The sequence below is a fragment of the Hylobates moloch genome, unplaced genomic scaffold (genome assembly GCF_009828535.3).
Source record: "Hylobates moloch isolate HMO894 unplaced genomic scaffold, HMol_V3 SCAFFOLD_5, whole genome shotgun sequence".
Lineage (NCBI taxonomy): Eukaryota > Metazoa > Chordata > Mammalia > Primates > Hylobatidae > Hylobates > Hylobates moloch.
The window spans coordinates 137,619,047-137,635,155 of record NW_026652280.1 but is presented as its reverse complement, the minus strand read 5'-3'; the positions used below and the strand labels follow the sequence as shown (position 1 = coordinate 137,635,155).

At 35.6% G+C, this 16,109-nt stretch overlaps 1 protein-coding gene across 4 annotated transcripts in view; it reads left to right on the top strand.

The window, feature by feature from the left end:
• PKN2 (protein kinase N2) overlaps positions 1 to 16,109 on the top strand; it is a 143,683-nt gene that overhangs the window by 63,091 nt on the left and 64,483 nt on the right. For all 4 annotated transcript variants that reach the window (XM_032155445.2, XM_032155444.2, XM_032155446.2 and 1 more), the window contains exons 3-6: positions 2,862 to 3,016; positions 12,910 to 13,027; positions 13,669 to 13,814; positions 13,911 to 14,127. In XM_032155445.2, coding sequence (XP_032011336.1) covers positions 2,862 to 3,016; positions 12,910 to 13,027; positions 13,669 to 13,814; positions 13,911 to 14,127 — 636 coding nt within the window. The remainder of the gene's footprint in view (positions 1 to 2,861; positions 3,017 to 12,909; positions 13,028 to 13,668; positions 13,815 to 13,910; positions 14,128 to 16,109) is intronic.

Sequence of the window (16,109 nt, the reverse complement as noted above, 5' to 3'; positions counted from 1 at the left end):
TGTTCCAACAGGCCGGGCTCAGTGGCTCACACCTGTATTCCCAGCACTTTGGGAGGCTGAGGTGGGTGGATCATGAGGTCAGGAGTTCAAGGCCAGCCTGGCCGAGATGGTGAAACCCCGTCTCTACTAAAAATACAAAAAATTAGCTGGGCGTGGTGGCAGGCACCTGTAATACTAGCTACTTGGGAGGCTGAGGCAGAGAATTGCTTGAACCCAGGAGGCGGAGGTTGCAGTGAGCCGAGATCACACCACTGCACTACAACCTGGATGACAGAGTGAGACTATCTCAAAAAAAAAAAAAAAAAAAAGAATTTCAATAATAATGGATTATCCAGAATAACTAGATGGTTCTTTCTGTAGTTTTATTTATTTATTTTTGCAAAATGAAAATTATTTACTTGGAAAATTATAATTTTCAAAATCTGCAGGCATTGATTTATAAATGATTTATGTATTAATAGTTCCCATCTTTATTTTACTCTAGGACAAATTTATTTCCATGAAATTCATCTTTAAATGGCACGTTTTGAATTTTTAGGGACTTTACTAACACAGATTTTGAAAATATTCCCATTCCTAAAGTCATAGAAACCTATAAAGCAACATATTATGCTTTTTTTTTGTAACTTTTATTTTAAGTTTAAGGGTACCCATGAAGATTTGTTATATAGGTAAACTTGTGCGTTGGGGTTTTATTATACAGATTATTTTGTCACCCGGGTATTAAGCCTAGTACTCAATTGTTGTTTTTCATGTTCCTCTCCCTCCTCCTACCTTCCACACTCCAATAGGCCCCAGTGTCTGTTGTTCTCCTCTATGTGTCCATGTGTTCCCATCATTTAGCTCCCACTTATAAGAAAGAACATGTGGTATTTGGTTTTGTGTTCCTGCATTAGTTTGCTAAGGATAATGGCCTCCAGCTCCATCCATGTTCCTGCAGAGGACATGATCTCTCTTTTTTTTTAATGGCTGCATAATATTCCATGGTGTGTGTGTGTGTGTGTGTGTGTGTGTATCACATTTTCTTTATTCAGTCTGTCATTGCTGGGCATTTAGGTTGATTCCATGTCTTTGCTATTGTGAATAGTAATACAGTGAATATACACATGTATGTGTCTTTATGATACAACGATTTATATTGCTTTGGGTATTTACCCAGTAATGGGATTGCTAGGTCGAATGGTATTTCTGTCTTTTGGTCTTTGTGGAATCTCCACACTGTCTTCCACAGTGGTTGAACTAATTTACACTCCCACCAACAGTGTGTAAGCATTGCTTTTTCTCTGCATCCTCGCTAGCCTGTTATTTTTTGACTTTTTAATAATAGCCATTCTGAGCCGGGTGCAGTGGCTTATGCCTGTAATCCCAGCACTTTGGGAGGCCGAGGCCAAGGCGGGCAGATCACGAGGTCAGGAGTTCGAGAGCAGCCTGACCAACATGGTGAAACTCCGCCTGTACTAAAAATACAAAAATTAGCCAGGCATGGTGGCGTACTCCTGTAATCCCAGCTACTCAGGAGGCTGAGGCAGGAGAATCGCTTGAACCTCGGAGGCAGAGGTTGCAGTGAGCCAAGATGACGCCACTGCACTCCAGGCTGGGTGACAGAGCAAGATTCCGTCTCAAAAAAAAAAAGCCATTCTGACTGGTGTGAGATAGTATCTCATTGTGATTTTGATTTGCATTTCTCTAATGATCAGTGATGTTGAGCTTTTTTTAATGTGCTTGTTGGCCACATGTATGTCTTTTCAAAAGTATCTGTTCATGTCCTTTGCCCACTTTTCAGTGGGGTTATTTTTTCCTTGTTAAGTTCATCATGGATGCTGATATTAGACCTTTGTCAGATGTGTAGTTTGTGCAAATATTTTACTCCCATTCTGTAGGTTGTCTGTTTACTCTGTTGATAGTTTCTTTTGCTGTGTAGACCTCTTTAATTAGATCCCATTTGTCAATTTTTGCTTTTGTTGCAATTGCTTCAGAGAATATTATGAACACCTCTATGCATATAAACTAGAAAATCTAGAAGAAATGGATGAATTCCTGGACACATACAACCTCCCAAGACTAAGCTAGGAAGAAATAGAACCCCTGAACTGACCAAAAACAAGCTCCAAAATTGAGTAGCCTACCAACCAAAAAAGCCCAGAACCAGATGGATTCATAGCCAAATTCTACCAGATGCGCAAAGAAGAGCTGGTACCATTTCTACGGAAACTATTCGAGAAAATTGAGAAGGGACTCCTCCCTAAGTTATTCTGTGAAGTTTTATTTTTGTTTTTTAAATAGAAGCAACACAGTATCCTTTATGAGAGGCTATGGACTTGAATTTTTCATCCCTCTGTAATTACCTGCCTTCTGCCCTGCATCAATTTGATATCAGTGGATCAATATTTTTGAAGCATTGCTGGCACTGTATTTCAGATACCCTTAGTTCTCTTTAAAAAGAATTACCTTAATTGGATTCGTATCATGTTTGAATATGCTTTATTCTCCAGCTAATGAGGTTATAGTAGGAAATTTAGTTTAATTATTGAATAGACTAGTCAAGTTGATTTAAAAATAATAGTGTTGGAGAAACCACGGACAATCATCTAATTGAGTTTCAGACTTAATATAATCACTTTTATGTTTTAAGTGAAATCTACCCTGGGAAGTAGTCTTGCAACTCAGACACGTTGTTTTTTTGTTTTTTGTTTTTTTTATGCATGAATTGATTGAATTCATGGATTATCTATAAGCATAAGGAGATTTCATTTAGGCTCATCTCAAAGTTTGAAAAATGCTGTTTATTTGAAAAATATTAACTTCCAATTTTAAGCAGCAATTCATTCTAATAAGTAATTTTAACAATATTTTATTTACAGATTGCCCAAGGACTCCAGATACTCCAAATAGTGACCCTCGTTGTTCTACTAGCAACAGTAGATTGAAGGCTCTACAAAAACAATTGGATATAGAACTTAAAGTAAAACAAGGTGCAGAGAATATGATACAGATGTATTCAAATGGATCTTCAAAGGTAAGTGTAGTTAATAAAGGTAACCTATATAGTCAGTCATTATTTGCAGATTCCATAGTTATAAATTTACCTACTCAGTAAAATTTATTAGTAACTCCAACATCAGTACTGGTGGCATGGCACATTGGCAGTCATTTGTGTACATGCATGGAGTGGGGGAAATTTGAATTATGTGACATGCTTGTTAAGGTGATTTTGCCTTCTTAAGCTATGGTACGCTAAAAAGTATCCTTTTTCAGATCTGTTTAGTGCGGTTTTTTTCACATTTTTGTTCTTTTAATTGGTAATTTCACTGTTTAAACACTATATTATGACATCTGAGATCATTTCGACCTCAGAATTTGAAAGAATGAATAAAAGAATTTGGAAACATGTTTTTCTTTGTTTTTTTTTTTGTTTTTTTAGGCAACATTTTAAAAATTGTTTATTCCTACCAAGACCCAGTTAATAAAAAGTTTGACCTTATAGGTAAAGGATACACAGGAGCTTTCCATATCTGCAACTTTTCTGTAAATCTAAAATTATTTAAAAAGAAATTAAAAGAATTTAGTCTCTAATGAGTTTTCCACATTATAGACCACTCTCCCAAGTGTTTGGGAGAGGGCAAATGAAAAGATGGGACATTTTGGCATCATCAATAATTGCTTGGCCTAGACCTGTGCATTCTTGGAGGTCTGGTATGGGCATATAACTCCTAACTGAAAATCAGTGTTATGGGGAGCAATTCTTAGTAATAAGAACATGTCCTTGTTATTAGGTATAATGCAGCAAAAAAAATGTTGTGAGCCACTGAACCAGATTATCCTCAAGGTTCTCTTCAGCCTAAGGTTCTATAGTTTTAATAATTTCCAGAAATTCTGAGAAAGATATAAAGTTATAAAATGTACCTTTTTACTTTCAACTCATGTATTTTAAATATTTTTATCTCTGGAAATCAATTTTTTATATTTTAGTAGATACTTTTGAAATAATTTCTTAATAAAAGTTCTTACATATTTCTTTTTTTGTTTCAGTTTAGAAAGAATTTGAAATCAGAGGGAAATATTTTTTTTCTTAATCATGCATCCTAGCTACTCACCCCAAATGAAATTTGAGACTAGGCCTGGTGGCTCACACCTGTATACCTAGCACTCTGGGAGGCTGAGGCAGGAGGATTCCTTGAGGCCAGGAGTTCGAAACCAGCCTGGTCAATATAGCAAGACCCTGTCTCTTAAAAAAAAGAAAGACATTAGGGAAGTTACCAAAAAGAGAAATGTGTACTTTTTATAAATGTTTTAAGGTTAATTATGAACATTAGATTTTATGTTATAGTTCAAAAGAATTTTTTGTTACTTTTAGAGAAATGTATTTGTTCCTATTTACTTATGATGTGATATTTGATAGGATATTATTTCACTAACTTTGAACATTTCTTATCGGATGATAGAGTTATTTTTTGTGCTGTTATTTTTAGCACTGACATTTAGTTTTGGGGATTTTATATTTTTATAAAATGTTGTTTTGACTTTTTTTTTAAAGTAAATACTTTGTTCCTGGAACTGCGATTTTAGCATATTATACTGAGCATTTTTAAATTAAATTAACCCAGCTACTGCCGTTTAGAGTAAAGTTTTTAAATCTGGGGTGGATGGATTAGTTTGAGGGGTTTACGAACCCTTTGAAGTTACAGGAAAAGCAAGTGTGTATGTTGATAGTTGTATGGATGAAAGGGCTGTAGGTTACACCTTATTCTCAAAGTGGTCTTTAATCCACAAAAGATTACGAACCACTGCTCTAAGTTGAACAGTTATGGACATATTAAAAGTAAAATAAATAGATAACCTAAAACAACCACAGATCCAAAGTGAACAAGGCTGTGAGCATCCTGTTAAAACAAATATGTCAATTTTGCATAGCTTTTTATTTTTTATTAGATTTATTAATTTGAGGAAGATTCAAATGGAGGTCGAAAGCCTATTTGCAACTACTATTGCCTCTGAGATAGGCCTGCCAGTTATTTCTGTCTAGATTCCACCTTAACTGTTTTTATTTTTCATCTTTAAACTTCTCAAAGGGTCAGAGTACATTGTTTTTAGATTAGGGAAAATTATAAATTGAAATTATGTGGAATATTAATTTATTCATTAAGGATTTTGTTAAAAGTTTGATAGCCATTATGCTCGGCTCTGGGGTATAAGTGTAATAAAGATGGTGCCTTATTACATAGTAGGTACTCAATATATAATATCCTGCTTTTAAGAGACCCACTATCTTAAAAGGAGATATATCACGTGTAAATAGTTACAGTGTGTAATAGTGATTTGTTTGACTGACTTTGGAAGCACGATGGAGAATAATCATTTAACTGCCAATAAAATCTTTTAAGTTTTAGTACGATATTTGAAAAATGATTTGGCATTTAATAAAAAAATTACTTTTTAGGGATGGTGTTGTGGGTGAATGCAGTGTATACACAGTAAGGAACTGTGGAATAGCCTGGCTTGTTCTAAGGAATGAAAGTGATTTGGTGTGGCTATAGTTCAAGTTCTTAGTGTATTTCTTACCTAACATATCTGAGGGTAGGTAGAATGTACTTCTGATAGTAAGAGTTGTCAACTCTAGTAGTCATTTTCAATTAAAAGCCATAGGGAAACAAATCTGAATCTCCAGAAAGACATTCATTTTGTTTGGGAAAAGTTCTCCAGGTGATTCCAGTAGGGCTTCTTTCCCTTCCCCACCAGTGGAGTTTTAAGTGGGTGAGGCATAGTGAGAGGTATAACATAACTGAAAGACAAGCCAGTTTATATGGTAGTTTGCACAGAATTAAGCAGTTGTGATCACCTGACAAGATAGATGGAGCTGCTGAAAGCAGGGAGCTCCTTTTAGCAGGGAAAAGACACAATCAGATTTCAAGTTTAGAAAGTTCACATCCATCTGGCCACGTGTGGTGACTCACGCCTGTAATCCCAGCACTTTGGAAGGCTGAGGCAGGTGGATCACCTGAGGTCAGGAGTTAGAGACCAGCCTGACCAACATGGAGAAATCCTGTCTCTACTAAAAATACAAAATTAGCTGAGCATGGTGGTGCATGCCTGTAATCCCAGCTACTTGGGAGACTGAGGCAAGAGAATCACTTGAACCTGGGAGGCAGAGTTTGTGGTGAGCTGAGATCATGCCATTGCACTCCAGCCTGGGCAACAAAAGCAAAACTCCATCTCAAAAAAAAAAAAAAGAAAAAGAAAAAAAGAAAATTCACATCCATCCTCCTCAGACTTAAAGAATTAAAGAAGGTCATATATGCAAGCAGTAAGTTTAAGTAGTTTTTTGCAGTAGTCCAGGTTAAATAGCTTCCTTTCTCTTGTAACAGCAGTGAAAACAGTGAAGATGAGAGTCATACTTTTGGTATCTTGGATAGGAGGAAGGAGGCAGCGTCAAAGATTATTCTTAGATCGGTTATGTGGATAGACTGATGAATTATGGTGCCCTTTATAATGATAGAGAATTCATGATGGGGAGCAAATTTAGGGACAGGGATGATTAATTCAGTTTGGCAGTAAAAATTGTCAACAGAACTCTGGTTATTGGCTTCTACATGATTTAATTATTACCCTTGTGCATGTTATAATCGGAGCTGTCCTTTTTAAATTTGTCAGATATTTTCACCCTCCTGCTTCAAAACCCTCCAGTGGTTTTCCCTCATACTTAGAACAAAATCCAAAATTCTTATTCTGACTCTGAAAACCTATAGCTTCTGATCTCATCTTCTAAAACACCTTCCTCTCTCATTACACTCCAGCTACACTAGCTTCTTTTCTATCCCTTAAACATAGCAAGGACACTCTTACCTCAGGGCTTTTGCACTTGCTATATCTTTGCCTAGGTATCTATTCTCCCAAGTACTTTTGTGGCTTTCTCATTCATTACATCATCTATTTGGATGCTACCACCTCAGCAAGCTCTTCACTACTATCCTAAGATAAATAGCAACCTCTGTCTCTTCTTAACCCTTTATTGCATTACCACTACCTTAAATTACAATTTATGTGATCAGTTTCTTTTTCATCAGTTTTCAGCATTAGAATATAAATTTCATGCAGGCAGAGACATTATCTTGGTTATCACTGTATCTTCAATACCTAAAACAATACTACATTGAAATAGTTTGCTGCAAATACTCAATAAGTATCTGTTAAAACAATGGATACTGCTTCACTGCCCATTTATGGCCATTTATCTTCCTCTGGCCCATAATTTACACTTGTTCTTTTTCTTATTTCATACCTGTGTGTACTATAATTATTTTCATATTATCCCTTTTATGACTAACATATATTGTCAGCACAAGGATCTGAGGAATGGGATGCAGTTATTTTACCCCGTTACATAAGTAGTATAGCCTGCCATTTCTTTATTTGGTAGTGTGGCTTTAAGCAGCATCATTGGTTGTGTTTGTTTGTTTGTTTTTGTTTTGTCCTTTGGAATGATCTCTGGGGGCTTGATAAGACATGTTAAAGACATGCCTCCTGTTTTTTGTTGTTATTGTTGTTGTTTTGTTTTGGTTTTTTTGAGACAGAGTCTTGCTCTGTCGCCCAGACTCAAGTGCAGTGGCGCAACTGGCTCACTGCAACCTCCGCCTCCCAAATTCAAGCGATTCTTCTGCCTCAGCCTGCCTCCTGTGTAGCTAGAATTAAAGGCGCACACCACTATGCCTGGCTAATTTTTTGTATTGCTAGTAGAGATGGGGTTTCGCCATGTTGGCCAGGCTGGTCTCGAACTCCTGACCTCAAGTGATCCGCCTGCCTGGCCCTCCCAAAGTGCTAGGATTACAGGCATGAGCCACCGTGCCCAGCCATGTCTCCTGTTTATAGAATCACTTGAACCCAGGAGTTTTTGAGACTTCATCTCAAAAAAAAAAAAAAAAAAGACATGTCTCCTGTTTATATATTCAGGCAGTAAACCAAGGTATTAATTAAAATTTGGGGTTCTTACTAGCATCTTGCATCGGTTTTAAGTGTTCCCCAAGCCTCCACATGTGGATATACCAGACTGTCCATCCAGGTCCCCCCAACCGCCAATCCTCCAGTATTGCCTGTTTAAGTTTTGAGATCTAATTGATATAGAAAAAAGTTGCACGTATTTAGTTATACATTTCAATTAATTTGGATGTTTCTATACATACGTATGCATATGTGATACCACCACGACAATCAAGTTACTTCCAAAAGTGCCCTTGAGTTCTTTAGTGGAAGTGGTTTGTTGTTGTTGTTGTTGTTGTTGTTGTCGTCATTGTTGCAAAAGCACTAAACGTGAGAAATTCTCCAGTCTTGACATATTCCAGACTTATTTATTATAATGACTCGGGAAACCTTTCTGGATTCCCTTAACTAAAATTGATTCCACTTTTTTGTTTGTTTGTTTTTGGAGACAGGGTCTCACTCTGTCGCCCAGGCTGGAGCGCAGTGATGTAATCTTGGCTCACTGCAGCCTCCACCTCCCAGGTTCAAGTGATTCTCGTGCCTCAGCCTCCTGAGTAGCTGAGATTACAGGTGGGCATCACCATGCCTGGCTAATTTTTTGTATTTTTGGTAGAGGCAGGGTTTCACCATGTTGGCCAGGCTGGTCTCAAACTGCTGACCTCAGATGATCCCCCAGCCTCGGCTTCCCAAAGTGCTGGGATTACAGGCGTGATCCACCGTCCCTGGCCTGATTCCACATTTCTTTGGAATTTTCTTCGGCAGCTTTTAACTTCCTAGTGCATATAATAATCATTTATATGTCTTCTAGCAAATTATAAGCTTCATAGGATAACATTCTGATTGATTAATATTTGTATTTTTACTGGGTCTGGCATGGCTTACTTCCTATATGTTACTTTAACATAAATACATGATGAAAAAAATAAGAATGATTGGCCTATTTATTACCTAGATGGTACTAATAAGAACAGTGATTGGCTTATTTGAAAGTTTTCTGTGTAATGTAATGTGTTGTAATGTCCCACTATAGCTTGCAAAACAAAGTGTTATGTTTTTGTAAAATAAAAAACAATTTGAAAATATTATAATTTTTTAGTTAATCTTATAATTGTAAAATATTTATTCCAAATACAATTACCAGCATTATAGAGTGCCAATTACTAATAGTTCATTACTTTAGTCTATGAGGTTGAGCCGTATAAAATTGCTGTTTTTTTAGTTCAAAATCAGACATTGGCATTTTCATGTAGTTCAACCTAATATATGTAAAAACTTTCCCAAAATTTTTATCAACATAAAAGTCAGATTTCTGCAATACGTAAACCAATCCATGTACTCCAGCCTTATCTCTTCCCTTGTACATATTATGTGCTTAATAAAAATTCCATTGAATGCCTGAAAACGTAAAACTGATATGTAATAACTATATATTACCTGTGATAATATCCAAAATCCATTTTAAAAGTTTCATCATACTTTGACATCCTGCAGATCCTCCAGAAATTTCTGTGGGAAAATTCACCTATTTTTAAAATAAAATACAAGTGCTGTTTCTTGCATGTTGAATTGAAATAGTGAAGAAAGGAGTATTTCCAAAGAAGTAAAATGATGGAACTACTGTCATTTTGCATGACAATAAAATAATAACAGAAGTAGCTTGATTGAAGAGAGTAATATTATATGGTTTACTTAATATTTATACGTTTACATTAGAACTTCATTGGAATAAGACAATCGTTATTTTTATTGTCCTAAGAGAACATTTTAATGCCAATTATGTGCTAGGCAAGATAATTTTAGTTTAATGCTTACGAAAGTTTTATATTTAAGAGAATGGTATCACAATTTATATAGTTTATGCAAGAAACCTAAGGCTTTCAGAAAATAGGTAATTTGTCCAAGTTATATATAATAGGATTTGGGCTCAAGTCTGACTGCAAAATACATTTGTCCTGTTAAATTATGAGCTTTGGAATACTTTTACTCTAGTCTGATCTCAAAGAAATTCATTCATGCATTGCATTACAACAGGGATACATTCTGAAAAAAGCATCAGTGGGTGATTTCATCATTGTGCGTATATCATTGAGTGTACTTACACAAACCTAGATGGTACTAGGCTATATGGTATAGCCTATTGCACCTAGGCTGTAGTAACAGCATGTAACTATACTGAATACTGTAGGCAATTGTAACACAATGGTAAGTACTTGCGTATCTAAATATATCTAAACATAGGTATATGTAGTCCGTTGTTGACCTAAATGTCATTATGCAGCAGTCTGGCTAGAAGCTATTTTCTAAATGACTGACTTTGGGAATATGAAAGAAATAGAAGAAAAATTTATAAATTTCATAAATATGCAATTATTTTTTCCTCCATGGGATATTAACCTGAGTTTGGTATTCAGCAGAGTACATTTCAGCTCACTTTTATTCCCCTTATCTTCAATCTCTTTCTTCTTTATTCAGTGTCATATAGTGTGTGTTTGATTTATTGAAATAATACTGCCGTCATCAAGCGTGTCTCCTGGGTTCTAAGAGACATGACTCTCCAGGAGAATACAGGTTGATTGTGTGCTCTTTTATTTCCAAATTAGTACTGATTGCCTTAGTGATTAAAAATAGAGATGCTTAAATAATATGCAAAGCTTGTCCTTTCTTATGAGTAAGTGCTTTCTAACTTGATGCTTAATCAATTTGTGTGTGTATGTATGTGTGGATACCAGTCTTTAACAACTAATGCAACTCTAAAAACAGGAGGTGGCATTAACTTCTGATATTTTTAAAATTTCTTAGTTTTCTTCAGTTGCTGTAACAAATTATCAAAAATTTAGTGGCATAAAGCAATAGAAATTTATTATGTTATAATTTTGTAGTTATTTTGTCTGAAGTGAATCTTACTGAGCTTAAATCAAGGTGTTGGCAGGACTGCATTCCCGTCTGGAGGTTATAGGGCAGAATGTTTCCCTGTTTTTTCCAGCTGCTGGAGGCTACTCACACTTCTTGGCTCCTGACTCTCTTCCTTTGTCTTCTAAGCCAGCAATGGCAGGTCCAGTTTTTCTCACATCACATCACTCTGACCTCTTCTTCCTCCCTTTTCTACACTTAAGGACCCTTGTGATTACATTGGGCCTATCTGGAAATCAACGACAATCTCTGTATTTTAAGGTCAAATGATTAACAATCTTTATTCCATTTGCTACCTTAAATCTCCTTTGCCATGTTACGTAACTTACTAACAAGATTCTGAGGCTTAGGACATTGACATGTTTGAGTAGGTCATTATTTGGCATATAATTCACATTCAGTGTTACTGGAACTAAGCAGAGGTATGCTATTGCATTGATTCATTTGTGTTGCTGTAAAGGAATATCTGAGGCTAAGTAATTTATAAAGAAAAAGGTTTATTTTTGGCTCACGGTACTGCAGACTGTATAAGAAGGATGGTGCTGGCTGTGCTTCTATTGAGGGCCTCAGGAAGCTTACAGTCATGATGGAAGATGAAGGGCAGCCAGCTTGTCTTCTGGTGAGAGGGAGCAAGAGAGAGAGGAGGAAGTGCCAGGCTCTTTTGAACAAACAGCTCAACAACTAGCATGAACTCATAGATGAGAACTTACTCATACTGTGAGGGTGGCACCAAGCAGTTCATGAGGGATCTGTCCCCGTGACCCAAATACCTCCCAGTAGGCCTCGCTTCAGACACTGAGGAATTATATTTCAAAATGAGATTTGGAGGGACAAACATCCAAACCATATCAGGCATTAACATTATTTCTCTTAATTCAGAGCTTTTTTTTGAAATCTTAAGAGATGACAGCTTTATTAAGAAGGTCTCATTTTTTGACATTAAAGTGTTTCTAGGGACCTTTCTCATTGTCACCAGGGTTGACAAATGCTGTTTTCTACCTTTCTTAGCATAATTAATTGGAACACAGTTGCTATCTGTGATTAGGTTTTTATTTTAGGTTTAATCATGGAGGCATTCATTTCATACTGTGTTTCTGAGTCTTAGAGTTATTGATCATAGTAAAGGAAAATTCTTTATGTTTTGTGTAAAGCAAAAATAAGAAAATTACAAATGTGAATTTGGATTTTGATTTTCTAAAAAATAGTAATAAGATTCAAACCTACAGTATGTGTTAGCAGATAAATGGATTGTGCAGTGTGTGTGTATATATACGTATATACACAATGAAATATTGTTCAGCCTTAAAAAAGGGAATACTGCCATATATGACAACATGGGTGAGCCCAGAGGACATTATGCAAAGTGAAATAAGCCAGACACAGGAAGAAAAATACTGTATGGTCTCACTTACCTGTGGAATCCAAAAAAAGCTGAATAAATAGAAACAGAGAGTAGAATACAGTTACCAGCAACAGGGAGGAAGAAGAAATGGGGAGAAGTCGGTCAAAAGATACATATTTAGAGTTAGGTAGGATGAATAAGTCCAGAGATCTAATATATAGCGTGAACTATAGTTAATATTATATACTGAAAATATGCTAAGAGAGTAAATTTTAGGTGCACATAATACATATACACATGAAAAGGGGTAACTGTAGAAGGTGATGGGTCAGTAAATTTGTGTTTTGACGGTAATAATCATTTCACTCTATGTATGCATACCAAAACATCATGTACACCGCAAGTATATACAATAAAATATAAATTTTAAAAATACACAGCCATAATAAGATTTACTTTTCTCCCAAATTGTCTCAACTAATGGAGTTGTTTTTCACAATTATCACCCTGTAAGTTTGATGGCTCTTTTTTAGTAAATATATCTATAAGATATATTATAGCGCTAATAGCATTCTTTTAACTCTGTTTTTCACTTGCTGATATATCACTTGATCTGTTTAGAAGATAGGAAAATGTTTCATTTTTCCCTTTATTTGTTTAATGTTTCAAACTTATTTTTTTAATAGGATCGGAAACTCCATGGTACAGCTCAGCAACTGCTCCAGGACAGCAAGACTAAAATAGAAGTCATACGAATGCAGATTCTTCAGGCAGTCCAGACTAATGAATTGGCTTTTGATAATGGTGATGGAATAAATTGTCCTCCTTCTTATGAGCATAATGGTGCTAAATAATCTTATGTAGGAACAGGGCAGTGGTTCAAAGTTAAGAGGGAGGAAGCATTATTATTACTATATTTTTTTATCTTGAGTTTTAGACTCTTCACTTGGATAGATGCTTTCAGATATTTGGCCCTTATGTTTCAAGAAGATACTGATCTAGAATGTATCTCTTCATTTAAATAGATTATCAAATACTTACAATCAGTCTTTATTTTTTAAAAAATCTGTTACCTGTTTAAGAGTATGGCTTTGTTTTCTTTTGATTTTGTTTTGTTTTGTTTTATTTATTTTTAATTCCAGAAGAAATCTTTACAGCTAGTTGCTAAGAGTAGGAGTAGAAACTTTCAGTCTCCCCATGTTACAATATTTGGATATCCTTCAGCTCTAAAATCTTTTTTTCAGATTTGTAATTTAGATGTGTAATGACAAAAATGAAAGGCTCTGAATTTCAATATCATATCAAATATTTTTATTTCAGTGTTTGTTGATGTAAGGACTAAATTATTGTAATGTTATAAGAATTCATTTCTTTTCATGATTTTAATCACTGCAAATTGGAAAGTCAGATAAATGGTGCAATTAAAAATTTTTTTTCCCTTCTAGCAAAACCTGTGATAAGTCCTCTTGAACTTCGGATGGAAGAATTAAGGCATCATTTTAGGATAGAGTTTGCAGTAGCAGAAGGTGCAAAGAATGTAATGAAATTACTTGGCTCAGGAAAAGTAACAGACAGGAAAGCACTTTCAGAAGTAATTTTAAATAAAAATTTTTATTTGGTTTAATAAATACATTATTCAAAGTATGTGATTATTTAAATGACAACAATTGTCTTTTCCCTGTGCAAGGCTCAAGCAAGATTTAATGAATCAAGTCAGAAGTTGGACCTTTTAAAGTATTCATTAGAGCAAAGATTAAATGAACTCCCCAAGAATCATCCCAAAAGCAGTATTATTATTGAAGAACTTTCACTTGTTGCTGCATCACCAACACTAAGTCCACGTCAAAGTATGATATCTACACAAAATCAATATAGTACACTATCCAAACCAGCAGCCTTAACAGGTATGTATTGTATATCCGTTTTTTGCCTGTATTTTTGTCTATAACTGGTTCTGATTTAATAATTGAAAGAAAAACCTGTGCATAGATTTTTTTAATTATGATAAGATACACACAGAATAAAATTTGTTGTATTAACTATTTTAATTTTATTCAATTTGGAAGCATTTACTGTATTCACAATATTGTGTGACCATCACCACTACCTAGTTTCAAAGCATTCTCATCACCCCAAAAGGAAACGCATACCTGTTAAGCAGTTACTCCCCATTCCCCCTTCCTCCCAGCTGCTAGCAACTACTGATTGTCTGTCTCTACAGATTTGTCTATTCTAGATATTTCATATGATAGAAATTATATAATTTGTGACCTTTTTTGCCTGGCTTCTTTTACTTAGCATATTGTTTTTAAGGTTCATTCATGTTATAGTATGTATGAGTACTTCACTCACTTTTAATGTCTGAATAGTACTCCACTTGCGGGAATATTCTAAAATTCAAAACTTTTTGTGCACCCAACATGATGCTCAAAGGAAATTCTCATTGGAGCATTTTGGATTTGAGATTTCAGATTTCCAGATTAGGGATGCTTAACCGGTAAGTATAATATAATATAAACATTCCAAAATCTGATATACTTCTGGTCCCAAGCGTTTCAGATAAGGAATACTCAACCTATACTATATTTGATTGACCTATTTGTCAGAGCATATGAATTCTTTCTACCTTTTGACTGTTGTGAGTAGTGCTGCTATGAACATTTATGTGCAGGTTTTTGCTTGAAAATCTGTTTTCAATTTGGGGGTATATTCCTAGGAGTATAATTGCTAGGTCATATGGTAGCTATATCTAAGATTTTGAGGAACTGTCAAACTGTTCTTCACAGCATTTACATTATTTTATACTTCTAACAGTAATGTATAAAGTGGGTTTCAGTATCTCCAGATCCTCACCAACAGTTATTATTTTTCTATCATTCTTCTTTGATCACTTTCTAATAGGTCCATTATTGGAAGTATGGTAATATGTCTAACTATTTCTGTAGAACTGTCTATATTTCTCCCTTCAGTTATGTAAATTTTTGTTTCCTATATTTGTGGGCTCTGTTGCTAGGTTCATGTATGTTTACAATTTTTATATCTTCTAGATGGATTGACTCCTTTACCTTTACCTTAACTCCTTTATAATGTCCTTCTTTGTCTCCTGTAACAATATTTAATTTAAAGTCTGTTTTGTCTGATTTTATAACAGCTACCCCTACTTTGTTTTGGTTTTGTCTTTGGGTTCAAATGAGTCTCTTTTAGATTATATATTATTGTATCCTGTTTTATAAGATCCATTCTGTCAGTCTTTTTTGTTTTTAATTCATTTTTATTGAGACAGAGTCTCACTCTCGTTGCAGCCTCCAGCTCCCAGGTTCAAGCAATTCTTGTGCCTCAGCCTCCCAAGTAGCTGGGATTACAGGCATCTGCTACTGCACCTGGCTAGTTTTTGTATCTTTAGTAGAGACAGGGTTTCACCATGATGGCCACACTGGTGTCAAACTCCTGACCTCAAGTGATCTGCATGTGCCACTGCACCTGGCTAATTTTTGTATTTTTAGTAGAGATGGGGTTTTACCATGATGGCCACACTGGTTTCAAACCCCTGGCCTCAAGTGATCTGCCTGCCTTGGTCTCCCAGAGTGCTGTGATTACTGGTGTGTGCCTCCACATCTGACCAGTGTTTGCTGTTTAATTTAATAGTTTAAGACAATTATCCAGGTAAGGTTGCATGCACCTGTAGTCCCAGCTACTTGGGAGGCAGAGGCAGGAGAATTGCTTGAGCCCAGGAGTTGGAGGCTACAGTGAGTCGTGATTCCACCACTGTACTCCAGCCTGGGTGACACAGCAAGACTCTGCCTCTAAGAAAGAAAGAAAGAGAGAGAAACATTTAAAGTAATTACCAATAGGATGTAATAATCCTGGTGGTAGCTACTGAGAGGTA